Here is a 16,874-nt window from a genome sequence, read left to right as displayed (position 1 = left end):
GCGTGACCAAGAAGTGCAGTAAGGGTGAGCTCATAGAATCATGGGATGTGTTGGGTTGGAAGGGACCTCTAAAGGCCATCTAGTCCAACCCCCCTGCAGTGAGCAGGGACATCTTCAACTAGATCAGGTTGCTCAGAGCCTCATCCAGCCTGGCCTTGAATGTCTCCAGGGATGGGGCCTCCACCACCTCTCTGGGCAACCTGGGCCAGTGTCTCACCACCCTCACTGTAAAGAACTTCTTCCTAATGTCTCATCTAAACCCGCCCTGCTCTAGTTTCAAACCATTGCCCCTCATCCTATCGCTACCTGCCCTTGTAAACAGCCCCTCCCCATCTCTCCTGTAGCCTCCTTTAGGTACTGGAAGGGGCTCTAAGGTCTCCCTGGAGCCTTCTCTTCTCCAGGCTGAGCCCCCCCAACTCTCTCAGCCTGTCCTCACAGCAGAAGTGCTCCAGCCCTTGGATCATCTTTGTGGCCTCCTCTGGACCTGTTCCAACAGGTCCATGTCCTTCTTGTGCTGAGGACTCCAGAGCTGGATGCAGTACTGCAGGTGGGGTCTCACGAGAGTGGAGCAGAGGGGCAGAATCCCCTCCCTCGGCCTGCTGGCCACGCTTCTTTTGATGTGGCCCAGGATGCGATTGGCCTGCTGGGCTGCGAGCACACACATTGTTGGCTCATGTCCAGCTTTTCATCTACCACTACCCCCAAGTCCTTTTGCGCAGAACTGCTCTCTATCACATCATCCCCCAGCCTGTATTGATAACGAGGGCTGTCCTGACCCAAGTGTAGGACCTTCCACTTGGCCTTGTTGAACTTCAACAATCCAGGAGTTATCCTGGATGGATTGACAATTTTCTGGAGGAGCTTTTCAGGAAGGAGCTGATATTTGAATAGCCATGTTTAATACAGCTATCAGGCTTCACGTTGCTTTCGGCAGAGCTGAGAGGTCTCCCCTTCCACTCACACGTCCTCAGTAGCTGCAGTGCAGAGCAGACGATACTACCATGTCTCACAGGTGTTCCCTCTTAATAGACCCAGGAATGTGATTTCGGCCAATTTAAATCCTGCAACAAACCTGGTGCTCTGAATCCCTATTTAAGGCTTCATTGGCAAGTGCAAATACTTTTGCTGGTGTGAATTATCCACCAATTGAGAAAGGGCTGATGGTGCCAGCCCACCCTGTGGGGCTGGTGTCTGTGGGTGAGTTGTCCTATGCCTGCAGGGACACTCCTGTGGGTAAGGGTTTGCCCTGCCACCCTCTGTGGCTTCTCCTTAAAAGCTTTCTTATCCCAGCCTTTGGCAGCTGGGATGGGGAGTGAAAATAGCAACTGTGCCTTTTTTACAGCGGTCAGTATTTTGTTTTAGAGCTGGCTTGGTAGTGATACTCTCCCATTTGTTCAGGGCTCCTTCAGCTGCAGGAGATTGTTTTAGGTCACTTAGATGGAAACCAGTGAGGAGGATGTTGATCTATTCCTCTTGATCATTCTTTTACAATATATGAAGAAAACTTTGAAACTGTTTGTTTAAAAAGGAAGGGGGGGGAATTCATCTTTAAAGACAGAAGTCCTAGTTTTTATATGTTAATTTTTTTTTCTAGCATATATTTAAGAGTTCATAAAAATATGGATTTTGGAGGGAGGAAATCTCATTTAGTGGAATGATTTTTCATTTGAGAGTGTGTAAAATTGTGGATTTACTTGCTGTTAATGTTTGCCTGGCATTTGAGTTTAAAATGCGCTTGTTGGAGTGCTCCTCCTGCGCTGCCTTCGGTGGGTGATAGACAGCGCTCCCACTCCTATTGCCAAGGCTTTCGAAGAAGAGCTCCCGTGAAATTAGCTTTTACCAGGTTAGACCTTCCTCCTTTTTTCTCTAATAAAAAGGAAATTCTGAACATCGTGAAGAAGTGTTGAAAAAACATGAAGGTCACAAATGTTTTTCTTCCTTCCACCAGTAAAAGCGAGGTTTTTGAATATTGATCTTTCTCTGGACTGTGCTTTCTCTGCCAGCTTCCCATTGTGCTTGATTCTTCTTTTCCCTGAGTTGTACAGTGGACCTCCAAGGGCCCCAGGGACTGGGTTTGTTCAGATCCATTGCCATAGCACATTTCTGTGCTTCAAGCAGCCTGATCATGTCCCACGCTTTCCTGATTTGCCTCTGGCTTATTGCTAGCGATTGTGTAGGAGCTGTGGGATTTCAAAGGAGTTTATGTCTCTTCCATTCTCTTAGTGCTGTTGCGTTCTTAAAAGTGAATTCGGCGTGCCTTAGAGAAATAGCTGCCTTCAGAAGCGTGCGTGCTGGCCGACTCGGATAGACAGGCTAAGGGGGTCCGGGTTAAAAAAATGACATAGTTTTGGAAGGCGTGCACAGGTGCAGTGTGTCTGATCACAGGCTGGAGATGCACCTTCTCTGCTGGGCTGAGGGGCCCTGAACACACCAGTGTGTTCCCTGGCCGGCAGCGCGGGCTGGGAAATGAGGATAACCCCGAGTCCTTTTTTGCTAAGGCTGGGTCTGAAATGCCTGCTGGAGGGGAGCATCGATGTAGTTTTGATTATTCCTGTGTAGTCCTTACTCCCCGTTTGCGTTTGATACTATTTTGGGAATTTGACGCAATTCAGGCAACTGCATATGGGGGCTTTGAGGCATCTGTGTGTTTTTAGACTATACTTTTTCACGTACAGACGCTGAAGCTGCTGTCAGGAGCTGCAGGCCGGTGCACAGGAGCTGTTCTCCTCTTGTAATGCAGTCCCCGTTGTTGAAGCATACGCCTTAACTCCTGCTCTCCAGACCTGCCCGAGTCCGAGCTGCTGAGCCTCAGTGAGACACACAGCCCTGCTTCAGCGGAATTCCCCTCCTGAAATGGGAGGCACGGGGACGAGTGCCCCGGCTGGAAGGCACATGGCATGTTCCCCATTTTACAGGTGGGGAAACTGAGGCACGGAATGGTTGGGGTTCAGCCACTGTTTCTGGCAGAGCTTCTTCTCCCCACGCTGTGCTTTGCCTGTCTCCGTAGGGAAGAAGGGCTGGAGCTAAGACTCTGAACATGGATACTTTTGCCACAGGGACTGGATTATGTGGCAGACTGGATTTGTGCCTGCTGTTCCGTGTTCTGAATGCGCATTTCTGCTAAAGCCTTTCCCTGGCTGCTGGCAGGCCCCTGGCTTCCAAGAGCTCAGTCCCTTTTTTCCTTCAGAAAACGGGGGGTCTGGGGACATTTGTAAAAACGCTAACTCAGTGCAGACAAGTGGTTTCCAAAATTGAGTCTGGCTTTCCGCAGCTTTTAGCAGAAGGGTTGATTTGGGTCAAAATTAATGTAAACACTTGTGTAGACCATGTAACATTTAGTTTATGGACCTGTTAAGGCAGCAGGATAATCCCTTTAGATTACCCATGTAATTCCTAGTGAATATTTATTTTAAAGTGACTTCAGTGCCCTTAGTCATTAGCAAAGGTTAGTAATGCGTCTCACAGCTGCCAGGCTCAATACGACAGCATTTGTCAATGGGAGGGGTTTCTTTGTCATTTCTTTTTTGTTTGTTTGTTTGTTTTTGTTTTTTAACATTTCTCCAACTCTTGCCGGCTTAATCCCATGAGCTCACCTCTAATCGCAGGGAAGCATCCGAGCCGTGTCGACTTCCACTTGAGCGAGGCTAAGGAGGGTGCCTAATCCTGGGCTTTTCTGCGGCTGCCTGCCGAGGGTGTTGGGTACCCAGCCTGCGTGGGCTGCCGGGGGGAGGATGGAGTACGCTGCGGGTTCAAGGACACGCTGCCGCTTTAATGTGCGCAGACATGCTCCCGCTCGCTCTCTGATTGGCAAGGTTAACTCGGAGAGGCTGCAGCTTTTTAAACTGATTTGATTAGACCCACTACTTTATCCCATTCCCTCCCCCACCGCTCGGCCCACCACCTCCTGATCCTTTTAACACAGCCCTTGGTCCAATAACCAGCCAGTCTGGGATATTTCCCCACACCACCACCACCCTTTTTCCAATTTTCATGCTGAATTTTGACATTCTGTAAAATAGATTATGCAGCCCTACAGGGAAGATCAGGAGGCAGCATCTTAGTCGCCAGGCTGTGTTTTATTGTAACTAGTTGAGAGGCTGGGGTTTGCCCCCTCCTCCTTGCTCTCCCCGTCTCTGCCCCTTCCCCAGCTCTCGGTGTGTACGTGTGGATTTGAGGACAGGACGCTGAGGGCTCACGTACCCCAGCTTGGATGCTCGTTGCCCTCTAATTCCTCCTTTCCCTACAAAACCAGGGCTGGGGAGGATTATACAGTCAGCCCAAAATGACTCAGCCCCCCCCCCCAGCCCCAGGTCCTTTTCTGCTGTGCTGTGACAACGTGTTCGCAGTTTGCAAAAAGGACGGGGCGGACAGAGAACTCCCTTATCCTGCAGGAGCGAAATAATGGTGTATTTTAGTAGCAAATGTTACTAGTTGGCATTACTCTGGGAGAACAGGTCACCCGTCGCTTACAGGCTGGCTGACAAGTGGGATGGGCTTGGAGCGGCCGGGAGAAGCTGTTTTGGCGTTAATGCCCCGCGGCCATTGGGGCAGCAAGGGTTGAGCGGGCACCAGCCCGGCCTTTAAAGAGTAAGTGACCCTGTCGCTGCCTTTAGCCGGCAGGCTTTAGCGCTTTGTGCGCTGCCAGTTTTCAATCCTGGGCTCCGCCTCTGGTATGCGGCTTATGTTTGTCATATTAAATACTCCGGGGGAATCTGGAGCCTTGTGTACATAAGTGCCTCTTGCCAAGTCTCTCTAGTCCTCCTGTAAATAAGTAAATAAAGCCTATAAATTACGAGCTCTCACAAAAGCAGAGCCCGCCCCATCTCACAGAGCAGAATTACTGGAGAGTGGCAGGCACTGCTGAATTTTCGGGAATCCCGGACTGATCTGGGAAGGCACGTCTCGTCTCGTTATCGCTTGTCTATTTGTTTCACCAGAACTGATCTAAAGAGGTGCGAGCTGGGTGAGCAGCTGGGTGCTGGCAGGGACCGAATCCAGCAAACAGGACCGACCCGCCAGAGTCACCCTGGTGAAACAGCACAGAATATAGACAATCTCCTACGCGCAATGTATTAAACCTTGACATACTGCATTACTTAAGAGGTCTCAGGGAAAATTAAACCCCTTTTGACTGGGTTTTGCAATGCAGGGAAAATTTTAGTGACATTTAAAAGGTTTCTCTTGTGTTCCTCTAATGGGATAAATAAAAAAAGGCTTGTTTTAGGCCAGCAAATGGGGGGACAATCCAATTTCCCTGATTCCATCAAGACACTCTTAAAGCATTAGCTTGTGCAGTTTTAAAAAAACCCACAACAGACTGACCCCTCTGCCTGATGGCTTTGAAAAGTGTCCTGATGTGGAGGTATTTATGCTACGCGACATGCTTCATCGAGGCACTCCAGCAGCGCTCCTAAAGATACTCCTTTGTTATTAAACTATTTAGGAGGACAGCATGCACAGGAGGAAGCACAAACACCAGTTTATTATTTACTGCAGCAATCCACACTGGGGCCGCGCTCGGAGACTAATGCGTGATGACGTGCTCTTTAAATTTGGTACGTGGAAGAGGAAAAGGATGGCATTAAATAGTAACATTGATGAAAGAACGAAACCGAAGAATGCCCTTAACTTTAGGTTTTTAAGCTTTTATTATTTTGGCTCAAAATAATAAAAGATTCCCCCATGGAACGTTATATTTGCAGTTTGTTTCCATCAGTCAGAAAGATTAATGTATCAACACTTACTTCGGAGGGGCCTCTGGGGAATGATAATGGGAGATACGAAGCCTTTCACCTCAGGGTCACTGGTTCAGCTCTGCCCCACGTCGGTCGCCACCACCAGTCCTTGCCATCTGCTCCTCCCCAGCCATCCGCCCAGTGCCAAATGGGCTGGTCCCAGTTCTGGGCCCTGAGGACAGATGTCCGGGTCCCGGCGGGCTCCCTGGGCTGCTTTAGTCGGAAATGGGATGGACCGGCTCGGCGCAGGCCCAGCCTTTGGCTCGCACTGAGCACCGCTGGGGAACTTGACCTTCTGCCGCGCTTGTACGACCCGTGAATGGCGAACCTGTTATTCCTGCCCTGTGCAGAATAACTCATTCAAAAAGCAGGACATCCCTGAACATAAATCTGTCTGTTATGGAGTTGGCCGCGGTTTTCCTTGGTTGCCTCCAGCCCCTGCTGAATTTCATTAGGAACGCCTCTATTATACAGCACAAGGAGGGAGCAAGTGCTGCCTCTAGACTTTGAAAGAGCCCTTTAAAGTGAAGATCAATTTTGCCTCTCACTAAATAAGTAATGACAGACCAAACTGCAAGTACTTAGTTCAGCTTGATTTTAATAGCATTGTGGCTCCATCGAGAAATCCCAGTAACTGATACGGTTTGATGTCCTGTGGTGGTTTTCTGCAGACGTTTTTCCTTTTCTCCTTTAGTATTGACACTTTATTAATAGCTGTTTGGAAACCTGTCTATCTGCGAATACGCAGCACCAGTTTTGCTTCTGTATTTCTTTCTCCTTTCTTCCATCAGGGAACAGTCCCAATGATCGTAGGCTGAGAGGGGAGTTTTCAGTCTGACGTGTAGTTGTACTTGGTGGTGGACGATCACATGAAAGAGCAGCTTCATGCCGTATAAAATAAAAAATGGTAAATCAGCTACTAAAACAATTTGCAGCGGCTGCTAAAAGGCTGTTGGATGTCACAAAAGCAGCAGCCCTTTGAGGTGATGAGACGGGAGCTTCTTAACTCAACACGTGCAGTCAGCTTGTCCCTGGCAGTGGTCCACTTCGGGCCAGGATCCGGGCTCTGATGCCTTCCCCCTCTGGCAGACGGCTGTGAGTGCGCGAACGTCCTCTCTAATTCCAGATTAGCCACAAAGAGGAGTCGGCATGCTTAAGAAACAGGCGTGCTTGGGAAGGAAAGGCTGTCTGGAGGCTGCAGGGCACAGCACTGTCCTGAGATGCTTTAAAACGTCTGAGCAAGCTCCCGGGTATTGGGTTTTTCTAAAGGAGAAGAAAAAAAAAATGTGCCTTTCAAGCTGAGGGCCATGGGCCACTGTAACTCAGCTCCTGTGTGAGCCCAGGCTTCCCCAAGCTTGGCTTAATAAAATCCGGCTCTCATTTAATGAGTTCAGAGGATGGTTCAGGCCATCTCAACGTGGAAAGTTTTGATTTTGCACACCAAGACAGGGAAGGTTTATGAGACCAAAACAGCATCTTCAGAGTATTTATCCTCGCTGACTTAAAAGAGAAAAAGATCCCTCGGCTGTTAGCGGCACCTCTGCTCCTCCTGCGGCATGTCACCATGTGCAGCGTAGCTGTGCTTTTATTGCAGACATGGTTTTGTTGCAAGTCGTCACGATACTGCGACCTCCCTGCTGGTGCTCCAGCCGCGACTGCAGGGTTCCTGGGCATTTCAGCTGACCCTGCCTTTTGCCCAAATTAGCAGAAATCAAACTGTGGGTTCAGACAGGGCACTGCTTTAGCCCACACAGGGGTGCTTTCTCTGTTTGTTTTTTTTTTATTATTTCTTTATCTCTAATGGCCACTGGGTTGTTGGCTTTAAAATGACACTTTATACGAAGAGGGCGTCCTGAAATGCAGAGTGGCTGCTCTGAGTCCATGCTAGCTGACAATTAAAAGTGCAACGTCTCCTTGGCTGCCCAGGGCTGTCGCTTCAAGCCTGTATAGGAAAAGAGGTATTTATTTCCCTTTAAATACATATAAGCCAGCGTTTGCCTTGAAGTCAGAAAGGGCTCAGGTGAACTGGGCAGTGGCAGCAATGCTCTTGGCTCCCGCTGTCCCCTGCCCAACCTGCTAGATTTAGCAGCCTAATCAAGCTTCCTTCTCCCTCTTTAATCAGGTGGAGCAAGTGGCATGTTGACTTGCCAGCTGGGGCCGGATCCTATCCTGCTCGCAGCATTTCTAGCCCCAGGAAATGAGAGGTGACGAGGGGAGCCGTATGCGGGGCAGCAGCGTGTCTGCCGGGCCACCGCCGCGGCGCTTCCGCTTAATCTCTCTGCTCCCGTCCACACGTGCTGTCCTGATATCCGACAGCCGGTCCCACGCGGGCACGGTGCCAGCAGTGACTTTACAGGCTTTGTGGCAGAGATTATTTAAAGGAGATTAACCCTTCTAAACCCCTTAGATTTTAATTATTTCTGTATGTATTTATAAAACCTGCAGTCTGCTAGTTCCAGGGCACAACTGCCCCAGTCCCCATCCTTAACCTGGATTCGTGAATATACAACGCTGCCATGTCACAGGACAGGGGCTGGAAAGGACAGGGGTCATTTAACTTATTTATCGCTGTTCTGGAACAATTCACATCTGGGCTGCAAATGAAACGTTACGGTTTCAAATTGTAAAAGGAGCTAATAATTCAAATTACTTTAAAATACCAGCGCTAACACTGCATTAATTGAATTGTTTGAGTCGATGCGGCATCTCTCGCTAATTGTTTTGGTTAAGGCAGCTCGGTCATTGACGCGTACTGTTGCCTCCCCACTGCCCGCGTTGCGAGCACGGAGCACCCTGCGTCTCTCTGGAGGGTCGCTGTATCGGCAGCCAGGAGAAGGAAGGCCTGTTTCTTTCAGTCAGTCTCCTAGCAAGTTTTTTGTATGCATACTAATGCTGTGAAATGATGAAGTCCGGAAAAAACTCTCGTAGCTAGCAGGTACTGTTAAAAAGAAAAGGGGGAAAAAAAAAAGTGCCCACCTCCATCCTTTCATGCGTTCTCTCCTATTTGTCGCGTGTGCTGGGCTAATTAGGTTTTTAGAATTAAGGAGTGATGGAGGGAATTTTTCCACTCTGCCCGCGAGCTGTAAAATCCAAATGAAACTGGAAATATTGTTTTGCTGTTTCCCAGAGCATCCTGGCTACTCTCAGGTGATGTACACCTGGCAGAGGTGGGAAAAACAGCGGAAGAGTTGGTCAGCTGTTGCCGCTGAGACTCTTGGATCAGAGTTACTCCAGAGGCCGCCTCTCGATACGGGTTACAGTCCTGGCATGAGTGCTGTAGCTCTGTTTGTTTCTGTATATTCTGGGATTGCTGCTTAAAGAATGACAGTATTCAAATGTGTATCTGCCTGGTTTGTAAATGCAAGCATCAAAGGTGGCTGTTAGAAGGAAACAAAACCCACAGCGTCATGGACCCCAGTGATCTGAGAAAAAAATAAGTCATTTTGAATACGTGTCTTAAAATCAGATGATTTTTATTTATTCTTGTCTCCCAAGCAAGGAAATAAATGCGGACAGTGCCAAGGAGGCCATAAATAAATTTTGTTCTCGGAGAATCTCTTTAACATGCATACAGTCCTGCTTCTGTAATAGTGAACATTTGACCGGTAGCAATTAATTTCTTATCACGGTCTTTCTATGAGGTAAGAAAACATTAGTGTCTCCATTAGGAGGTGGGGAACGGGAGCTCTCCGAGAGCAAATGGTGTGCCCGGCGGCTTCTCTCCCCTGCCCTGCGGCTTGCCAAGAGCGGCTGGAGGGAGAGGGCACTGCAGCGATGCCTCTCCTGCAGCGCGGCTGGATGCTCCTCTCCAGGCAGGTCTGCCCTCCTCATCGAATGAGAGACTCAGAAAACGTTCGATATCTGTATATTTCAGAAAAAATATCTTTAAGGTTATGCGTTTTCGGCCACTTACTGTGAAGTGTACGGTATTTCCTATAACGGCAGGTGGTAAAAATAGAGAAGAAAAAAAAAAATTAAGGTCCACAGTATAAATCTCTTCTGTCTAGAAAGGATGAAGAGAGGGCTTCTTGCAAAACTAACCTTATGGAGAATAACGTGCGATCCCATGGCACGTTGATGATTAGGCAAACCATCCCAAAGATTAATATATTTTTTCTCACTCAGACAGGTCGGATCTCAAGCTGAAAGTGCCAGACCGATGCGTTCAGCCCCGTGCCCTGGGGAGGGGGAGCGGGGAAGCAAAGGGTTAAATTTCGGGGCTGTAGAAGCAGATTGTGTTTTCCTTCTATGATGTGGGCTGACAAGACATCAGTATTCTATTCATCTGTTGGGAATTAGGCTGTTAATCCAATCAATGACTCTTGAGCGAGCTGCAGCCTGCCTCCCCACTGGGGAACAATCGGATCAGACGGGAGATTGTTTAAGAGCACAGCGCGGTCCCGGTGTCAGGTGGAATTTCCAAGCATTCCCTAGTGAATTGGGGATGGGAAAGCTGTCTCAGCCCATTTATCCTGCCCCTTAAATAACCAGGTATCTGCCTCAGCCACGCTAAAGTGATAAAGCCGTACAAGAGCTACTAACTTTTACGCAGGGAGGGGGCAGGGAAGCACCCTGAGAAGGGAGATTTTAGCATCTTGCCCTTAGGAATATTGTCCTGTTTGCAGGGTTTTGTGGGAGGCCGGCTCAGCTGCAGCGCCGTGACGCTTGTTACAGCTCTGGGCACCGGCTCTTTCCAAACACGTTTTTGATCCCCGGGCAGAGGAAGCTCCCCCGCAGCTTTTTATATTGCAGCAACACACTTGTTTGATTACCAGAAAGATGCCTGATGCTGGAAGTAACAAGCGGCAGCAAATACTCTTTGGAGCAGGCTATAAATACGTACGTACAAATACGCAGCTGTGCTCTGAATGCCGGCTGCAAATTGAGGTGAAAATGCTCAATAGGAAAACAGCCCGGAGAGTTTCAGAGCCGCTGTGTGCGATTCAGAAATCGGTTTGTTCTGCAATTAAAGACAGCCGTGTCTGTGGTGGGATATGGAGAGCCTGTATCTGTGCCAGCGGCGCTACACGCTGATGATAGTAGACGTGATAAATCCCATTGAAATTGCACTTGGAAATTTAGGTACACCACCAGTTAGAAACTAGGGCGATGAGGGATTAGCGTAACCCTGGCACGCTGAACTCCTCGGGCCGGTGGCGTTTGGGTGCATTAGCAGATGCAGGCTTCGGGAGGGAGGGAGGGAGGGACCGGCAGGCAGTTCCTGGGCATCGTGTCCTCTCTGAGTTTTCTTAGCGCTGGTTTTCGCAGCAGCTTTGCAAGTGGAGGGCTCCTCCGAATTAGTGCACCTAAATGAACCGGGAGTATGAGCTGAGGCAGCCAATATGAATAGGGAGATCCCCAGGCAGAATGATCCCCAGCTCAGAGGCTTGGCTTTAAAGGGCTTCAACATCCCTCTTCCCTCGATTGTAATTTTGAATCAAACAAAAGCTAATGCAATTTCCTTTGCCTTTCAGTAGCAGATTGTGCTGTAAGGGTCCATGCCATTAGAAATGTAATAATTGCTTCTCTATGCAGATTTAATTTATCTGTAGGCACTTAGAAGATAGGCCAAATGATAGCCTGGCGATAGGCTCTGGAGAACGGCCCACGAGGTGATGATAAAGATCTGTCTAGCACCTTCCATCCTTACGGATATGTGCCCGGCACAGTGCAGGCGAAGGTCCGAATGGGAGGAAGGGGGCAGAGGAGAGAGCTCTTGGAGACAGAGAGCTCAGTAAGAGAAGGGTCCCGGCCGAGCCTACCCACGTGCAAGGGAAGTGGAAGATTTAATTGGGGAACGAAACTTAGGGGATATCCAAGTCCTGTTCTTGTTAGTTTGGGCTATTTGCAATCCCCAAATAAGCTGCTTGTGACAGCACATGGATTTTGGTTTTGCTTCTACCGGAGGTTGCTCTGTATCCTTTGTCCCGCGGCGTTGGTCCTTGGCAAGTGCCTGAGCTGACTTTGAACTGGTACCAAGGATGCGCATCACGGCGTCTCACAACAGCCCACGCTTAACAATAACACAAGCGCTTCATAAACACCAGCCAACCAGTTATCCTCGTATGGGACACCCAGTCTGAAAAAGGAGGTGAAGCTGAGCTGTCACAAGTGTATTTTGCTTTCGCGAAATCAGAAGCTGAAAAATGAGGAGAAAAGATAAAAGTCCACTTCATTTTCCTACTGTCGGAGCTATTTGGGACTCTAGATGTTCTGGCACAAAGCCGTCTTGTTTCTCAGATTGCACTGTTGCTGGCGTTTCTTAAAGGGTCAGAAGGCAACTAAAAGCAAAAGTCCTGGTGCGTGTGGGCGCACGCTGGTCTAAGGTTCTGTTTTTAAAAGAGCAGTATCAGTTTGCAAACTGAACCCCTCCTTTTCTATGCCAGCATTTGCACACACAGCGATTTGCACTTGTCTGTCTGCTTCGATCGGGCAAGCATTCATTTTACATGTATTAGTGTGCGTGTCCAAACCCAGGCTGCTGTGTGTAAAATGAAAATAAAGACCGTGTTGGGGCCATCTACTGAATTGTCTGGTGGAGTTCAGACTGGTCGTATTAGCCCGCATTGCCTGGTTTTACGTATTGGTGGGTATTAGCATGTAAATCCTGGTGTGCTTTTAGCTGTAGTCTCACCCTCAGTCATCTTGGGGATAAAATTTCAGAGAGAGAAAAAGAAGATGATGAGGTTAAAGTAAATTGTTGGGAAGTTGAAGTCTAAAGTGGAAATAAATGAGAAATAAAACCCTTTTTAAAAGTGGAGGGAAGTATTTTCTTGCTATTTTTCATCTCCCTGGCTTGAGTGAGTGTGTGTCGGGAGGCTGCAGAGATTTATATTCACAGCTCCTAAGCACCAGTGCTTGTTCAGAGGCTGTATTCTAGCCCTTTTTATTCACTCGCCTTCTAAAGATGTAGTGTAAATATTTATCTTCCCTCCGGCCCATCCATGCTGCCCAGGACCCAGCGCTGTTAAACACTCTTATCACCTCATCGCTCTTATCTCCTGCGATCCCTGCCAACATTTGGAGTCTGTCAATGGGAACGAGTGTGCACCTTAGAAGGTGCGCAAATGAACAGAAAGAAGAGGTGATGCGGCGGTGGTAGGGGGGGAAGAATACCTTAAAATAAAGAGTGCATGTGCTATCCCTCAAAAGGGAGAGGCTAGTGTGTATGTTTTCTGCTGTGCTTTCCGCGCTGGCGGTGTCTGCGCTTGGCGATGCGCTGGAAGGCACAGAGACGAGGTCTCAGTGTGGGCCAGCACTCAAGGAGGTCTGGGATCCTGTGCAGACCCTCACAGATGGTGTGGGGGGCTGTCCGGCCCCAGCTTCATCACCCATAGGGGGTCCACGTGAACCAAAGATCACCAAGGTAACCAGCAGGGTTTTGTTTTGCCTCTTTCTGTACTTGGGCTAAATAAAACACCTGAGATGAAGAGACGGGGTCTCCCTTAGGGCCGCCCTCCCACTCGCAGAGGTTTCTGCACGCAGCTTTGAGAGTGAAGGTCAATGCGTGTCTAACACTGCTTTAAAAACTGTCCCGTGAAACCAGCAGAGTCAAACACCGGCACATCAAGGTCTGCTTGCCATGGCAGGGCAGAAGGAATTGTGTTTTATAGCATGTGCGGCATCTCAGCAGCGCTCAGCCGAGCCGATTCCATGTCTCTGCCCCTCAGTCCCAAAACCTTGTGTTAGGTTAAGCAGGGTACAGAAATTCCCAAGGAAGGAACGTGGGATGGCAACACCGATATAATCCTATCACTTATAAGACAAAATTGATGTGCAGTAGCCATAGTACCACTTAACGGATAAGACAGTTGGTCCATCTGCACTCGGTCCATCTTCTCTCATTTCTCTTGCTTAAATTTCTCAGGAGCAGAACACAATCCTGTTATCCAATAAGTTACCCACTAGTAGTTGGATTTTCATTGAGTGACATCTGTCGCAGGCCATGGACGTAGGAGGTACTGGTGATTTTGCAGCATCTTTGTTTTGATGGTTTTGGTGGACGTGGACATTTGGTTTTGTTTTTGAAGTCTTTGGAAATGCTCTCGTCTCCCTCGAAGGCCGTGCAGCTCGGCTGTCATCCTGCCACGGCCAGATGTGCCAGGAGGCTGTAAAAGGCACCGGGGACGGCACGCAGCGTTAGATGGCAAGAAGAATGCTTGGAATCGACCTGGTTTTGGTCAGTAACTTGCATATGTGGGACTGAGTGCATTTGAGTGTGTAATGAATGGTCGTTCCTTTCTTTCTGGTTGTCTTCTGTCTGCCTCTATGGGTTCTGCCATTTCCACAAGCTCCTTCTTTTTAGCCCAGGCTATTGCTAAAAGGGCTCTGGGACAGGTACCTGCCGGTGCCTTGCAAGCGGAAAGCAAAGCTGTACAGAAACACTAAGCGTTACTGCTTTGAGCCTGGCCTTTTCTCCCTTTTGTGTTGGAGTTCACGGAATCGGAGCGCCGAGTGCCTCCTTTTTAACCTGTGGCATTGACGTTATTCCAGCTGATGCGCGAATGTTGAAAGGGCATTTCTGAGAAGCATCCTGGCATAGAGCAGAGCTCGGCGTTGGCCCCAGAGCTGCGCTCTTTTCTCTTGCTCTCCCTGACACCAGCTCCCCTACTCAGCACCTTCACTTTGTGCTCCTCTTGCGCTACAGAAGATCTTATTGCAGGAAAAAAAAAAAAAAGTCTAATTTCTTTTCACATGCCTTAGCACAGAAATGATAACACAGTGTGATTACCTAACTTTCCATAAGCACAGTTTCGGAATAACTGGTTACGGTATTCAGGTTTTTACGTTACAGATTTATCAAATGATTGGTTTCAGTGTGTGTTGACAGACTCTGGGTCTTGCTGCACTTGCAGCTCTGTGTGATTTACATTTCTGTAATCTGAAAGCTAAACTGGAGGGAGAAGAAGTAAACAATCGTGACAGACACCCCCCTCCAACTCAGTACTTTGTGTAAAATAGACCAACAAAAATCCTGATGGCTTTCAATGCAGAAAAATTAGTTGCCCCGCTTAGAAGCCAGGTGAGTGGAACAGCCTGTCTGTTTGCTGCCGGCATCTGCGTTCCTCCCGGCTGCAGAGATTTGAGCGGGATGCCCTGCTCCTGGCTGGTGCCGGCGATCCCAGGCTGGGAGGTGACATTTACGGGTGCTCTGGGCAGGGTGCAGTGAGGTGAGGGCAGAGGCTGTGTCAGGCTGTCCCTGCCCGCTCACCGTTTGGGGTCATTCGTCCCAACAGAGGCACATCCTGGGAGAAGGTCACTCTGCACCTTCCCTAGGATGCTCCAGAAACCACTGCTTTCTGTCACACGTCAGGAAATATCCGTTGCACGAGCTACAATTCATCTTAAGACCACTTCTGTGCGTCTTATTTCGTTGTAAAAGAAACATTTCCCGCGCCTGGGAGGCAATATTTGTCTCCCATAATTTCCGCGGTGGGAGCTGTAATCCTTGCTTTCACGGCCCGTCTTTGATTAGTTCCCAGGTGTGACCGTGTCGCGCTGAAGGCTCAGCGCTGCCGTACCTGGAGGCAGGCGCCGTGCGTGGAGCAGCTGGGCGCGTCGGGCTCCCATTAGCCACAGTGCTCGGAAAAGCCCAGTCAAAGAGGGATTGAGATCAGCAGCCTCCGGAGGGCATTTCAAGGCCCTTAGTGAGTGACCACACTAGAGCTTTTTCCATTTACCTGGATTAAAATTTGTCACAGAGAAAATACAAGCAAATAGCATAGCATCTGAGAAGTATAACAAATAGCATTTGGCCAGCCATCAGGCTCAAAGGGAAAAAAAAAAAACAAATCCGCGGTGTAAATAAAGTGTAACCAGTGTTTGCATAACATTGGATTAATAGTTCTTTTTAAAAACCATGCTGGGATTACAGAGATGCATTTCGTATGCTGGGACTTGCACTCTCTTCTCAGCCTAATAAATGCCAGAAAGTACATCTAAGAGAAATAAAAAGCCTCGTTAGCCAAAAGCCTGCTGCTGAAGGTTTCCTTTTTCTTCCTTTGGAAGAGGAGCAAATGGCTGTGGTATTCCCGGAGCAGCCCTACGTATTTTCTAAGGAGTTTTGCAGCAAAGCGTTCCCATGGAAAGGGATTTCTGCTGCACGTCTCCAATCCCGTTCACCCGCGGGTTTTGCCGGCCACAAAAGTTTTGAAGGCGGCAATGCAGAGGGGAGCTGGCTTCCCACCCCCCAGCACACACACGACCCGCCTATTTGAAAGCCTGCCTTTCCACTAACTCACTCGTAGCCCTCCTGCCTCTTCTTCCCCAGCCCTGCTCCGTATTTTGCTGAAGTCAGTACTGGCCCTGTCACTCCTCCGAGAAGGCATGTGCTTAAGGACCTCTCGGGGGCTCTGGCTCAGATCCGTTACCTTATTAGTGTGGAATAATCAATGGATGCCGTCTTTGATTCCTTCAGTTCTTTGGTTTGTGGGATCTTCTAGTGACAGCCGTTCGCGTTGCGCTGCCGGCAGTTTGGGCAGAAGCAGGCTTCTGAAGTGAGGCGCCTCCAAACGATGGCGTGAGGGCCACGCATGGAGCAGGGGGAAGGAACAATCTCACCCCCTGCATTTTCCCCAGCAAAGACGTGAAATGGATGTTTAGGCGGCAGATGCCTTTTAAATCGGGCGTTTCTCTTTTGTCCCTGTTGCTCCCGTGCTTGTTGTGTTGGAACGGTGTCCCAGAGCAAAGCGTTGCACCTCCCGCCCTGAGACCCAAGTCATTCCTAGGTCCTCAGCTGAACACGGCTAATGTCAAAAGAATATTAGGCTGGGAAACCAGAAGGCCCAAAACAGCTACGGGTGGGATTTCTACCTGTTTTCCTGTTCTTCTTTTCCCTTTCGCCTGCTCCAGAATCCCCAGCAGACTGTAGAATTTGCACCTTAATCCCAAAGATAATGGTAATTAAAAACTTAAGTCTCCATAAACAGATGCAAATAAATTAAGGAGGCAAAGAACTGAATTAGAGGCTAATCCTGGTGGGGTAGTGAAAGCAAAGGGGCCAATAATTCTTTCCTTCTGTTATTTCACCTGTTCTGTGGCAGGACGGGGCTGCGGCACGGGGCTGTGCCTGGGTTTGCGGTGCTGGACGTGCCACGGGAGCACCAGCTGCTCACGGGCAAAGCCCTGCCCACGCTTGCT

The 16,874-nt window shown here is 49.0% G+C and overlaps 1 protein-coding gene across 2 annotated transcripts in view; it reads left to right on the top strand.

Moving 5' to 3' along the window:
• ACBD6 (acyl-CoA binding domain containing 6) overlaps nt 1-16,874 on the top strand; it is a 91,069-nt gene that overhangs the window by 67,911 nt on the left and 6,284 nt on the right. Inside the window, exon 7 of one of the 2 annotated variants that reach the window (XM_054211692.1) lies at nt 5,444-5,683. The exons of the other annotated variant lie outside the window; for it this stretch is intronic. Within the exon in view, the coding sequence (XP_054067667.1) occupies nt 5,444-5,668 (225 nt within the window). The 3' untranslated portion in view covers nt 5,669-5,683. Of the gene's footprint in view, nt 1-5,443; nt 5,684-16,874 lie in introns of those variants that run through there. 2 annotated transcript variants of the gene reach the window in all.

The sequence above is a fragment of the Rissa tridactyla genome, chromosome 8, assembly GCF_028500815.1.
Source record: "Rissa tridactyla isolate bRisTri1 chromosome 8, bRisTri1.patW.cur.20221130, whole genome shotgun sequence".
Lineage (NCBI taxonomy): Eukaryota > Metazoa > Chordata > Aves > Charadriiformes > Laridae > Rissa > Rissa tridactyla.
The sequence above is the reverse complement of the archived record's forward strand: the minus strand, read 5'-3'. Positions and strand labels throughout refer to the sequence as shown.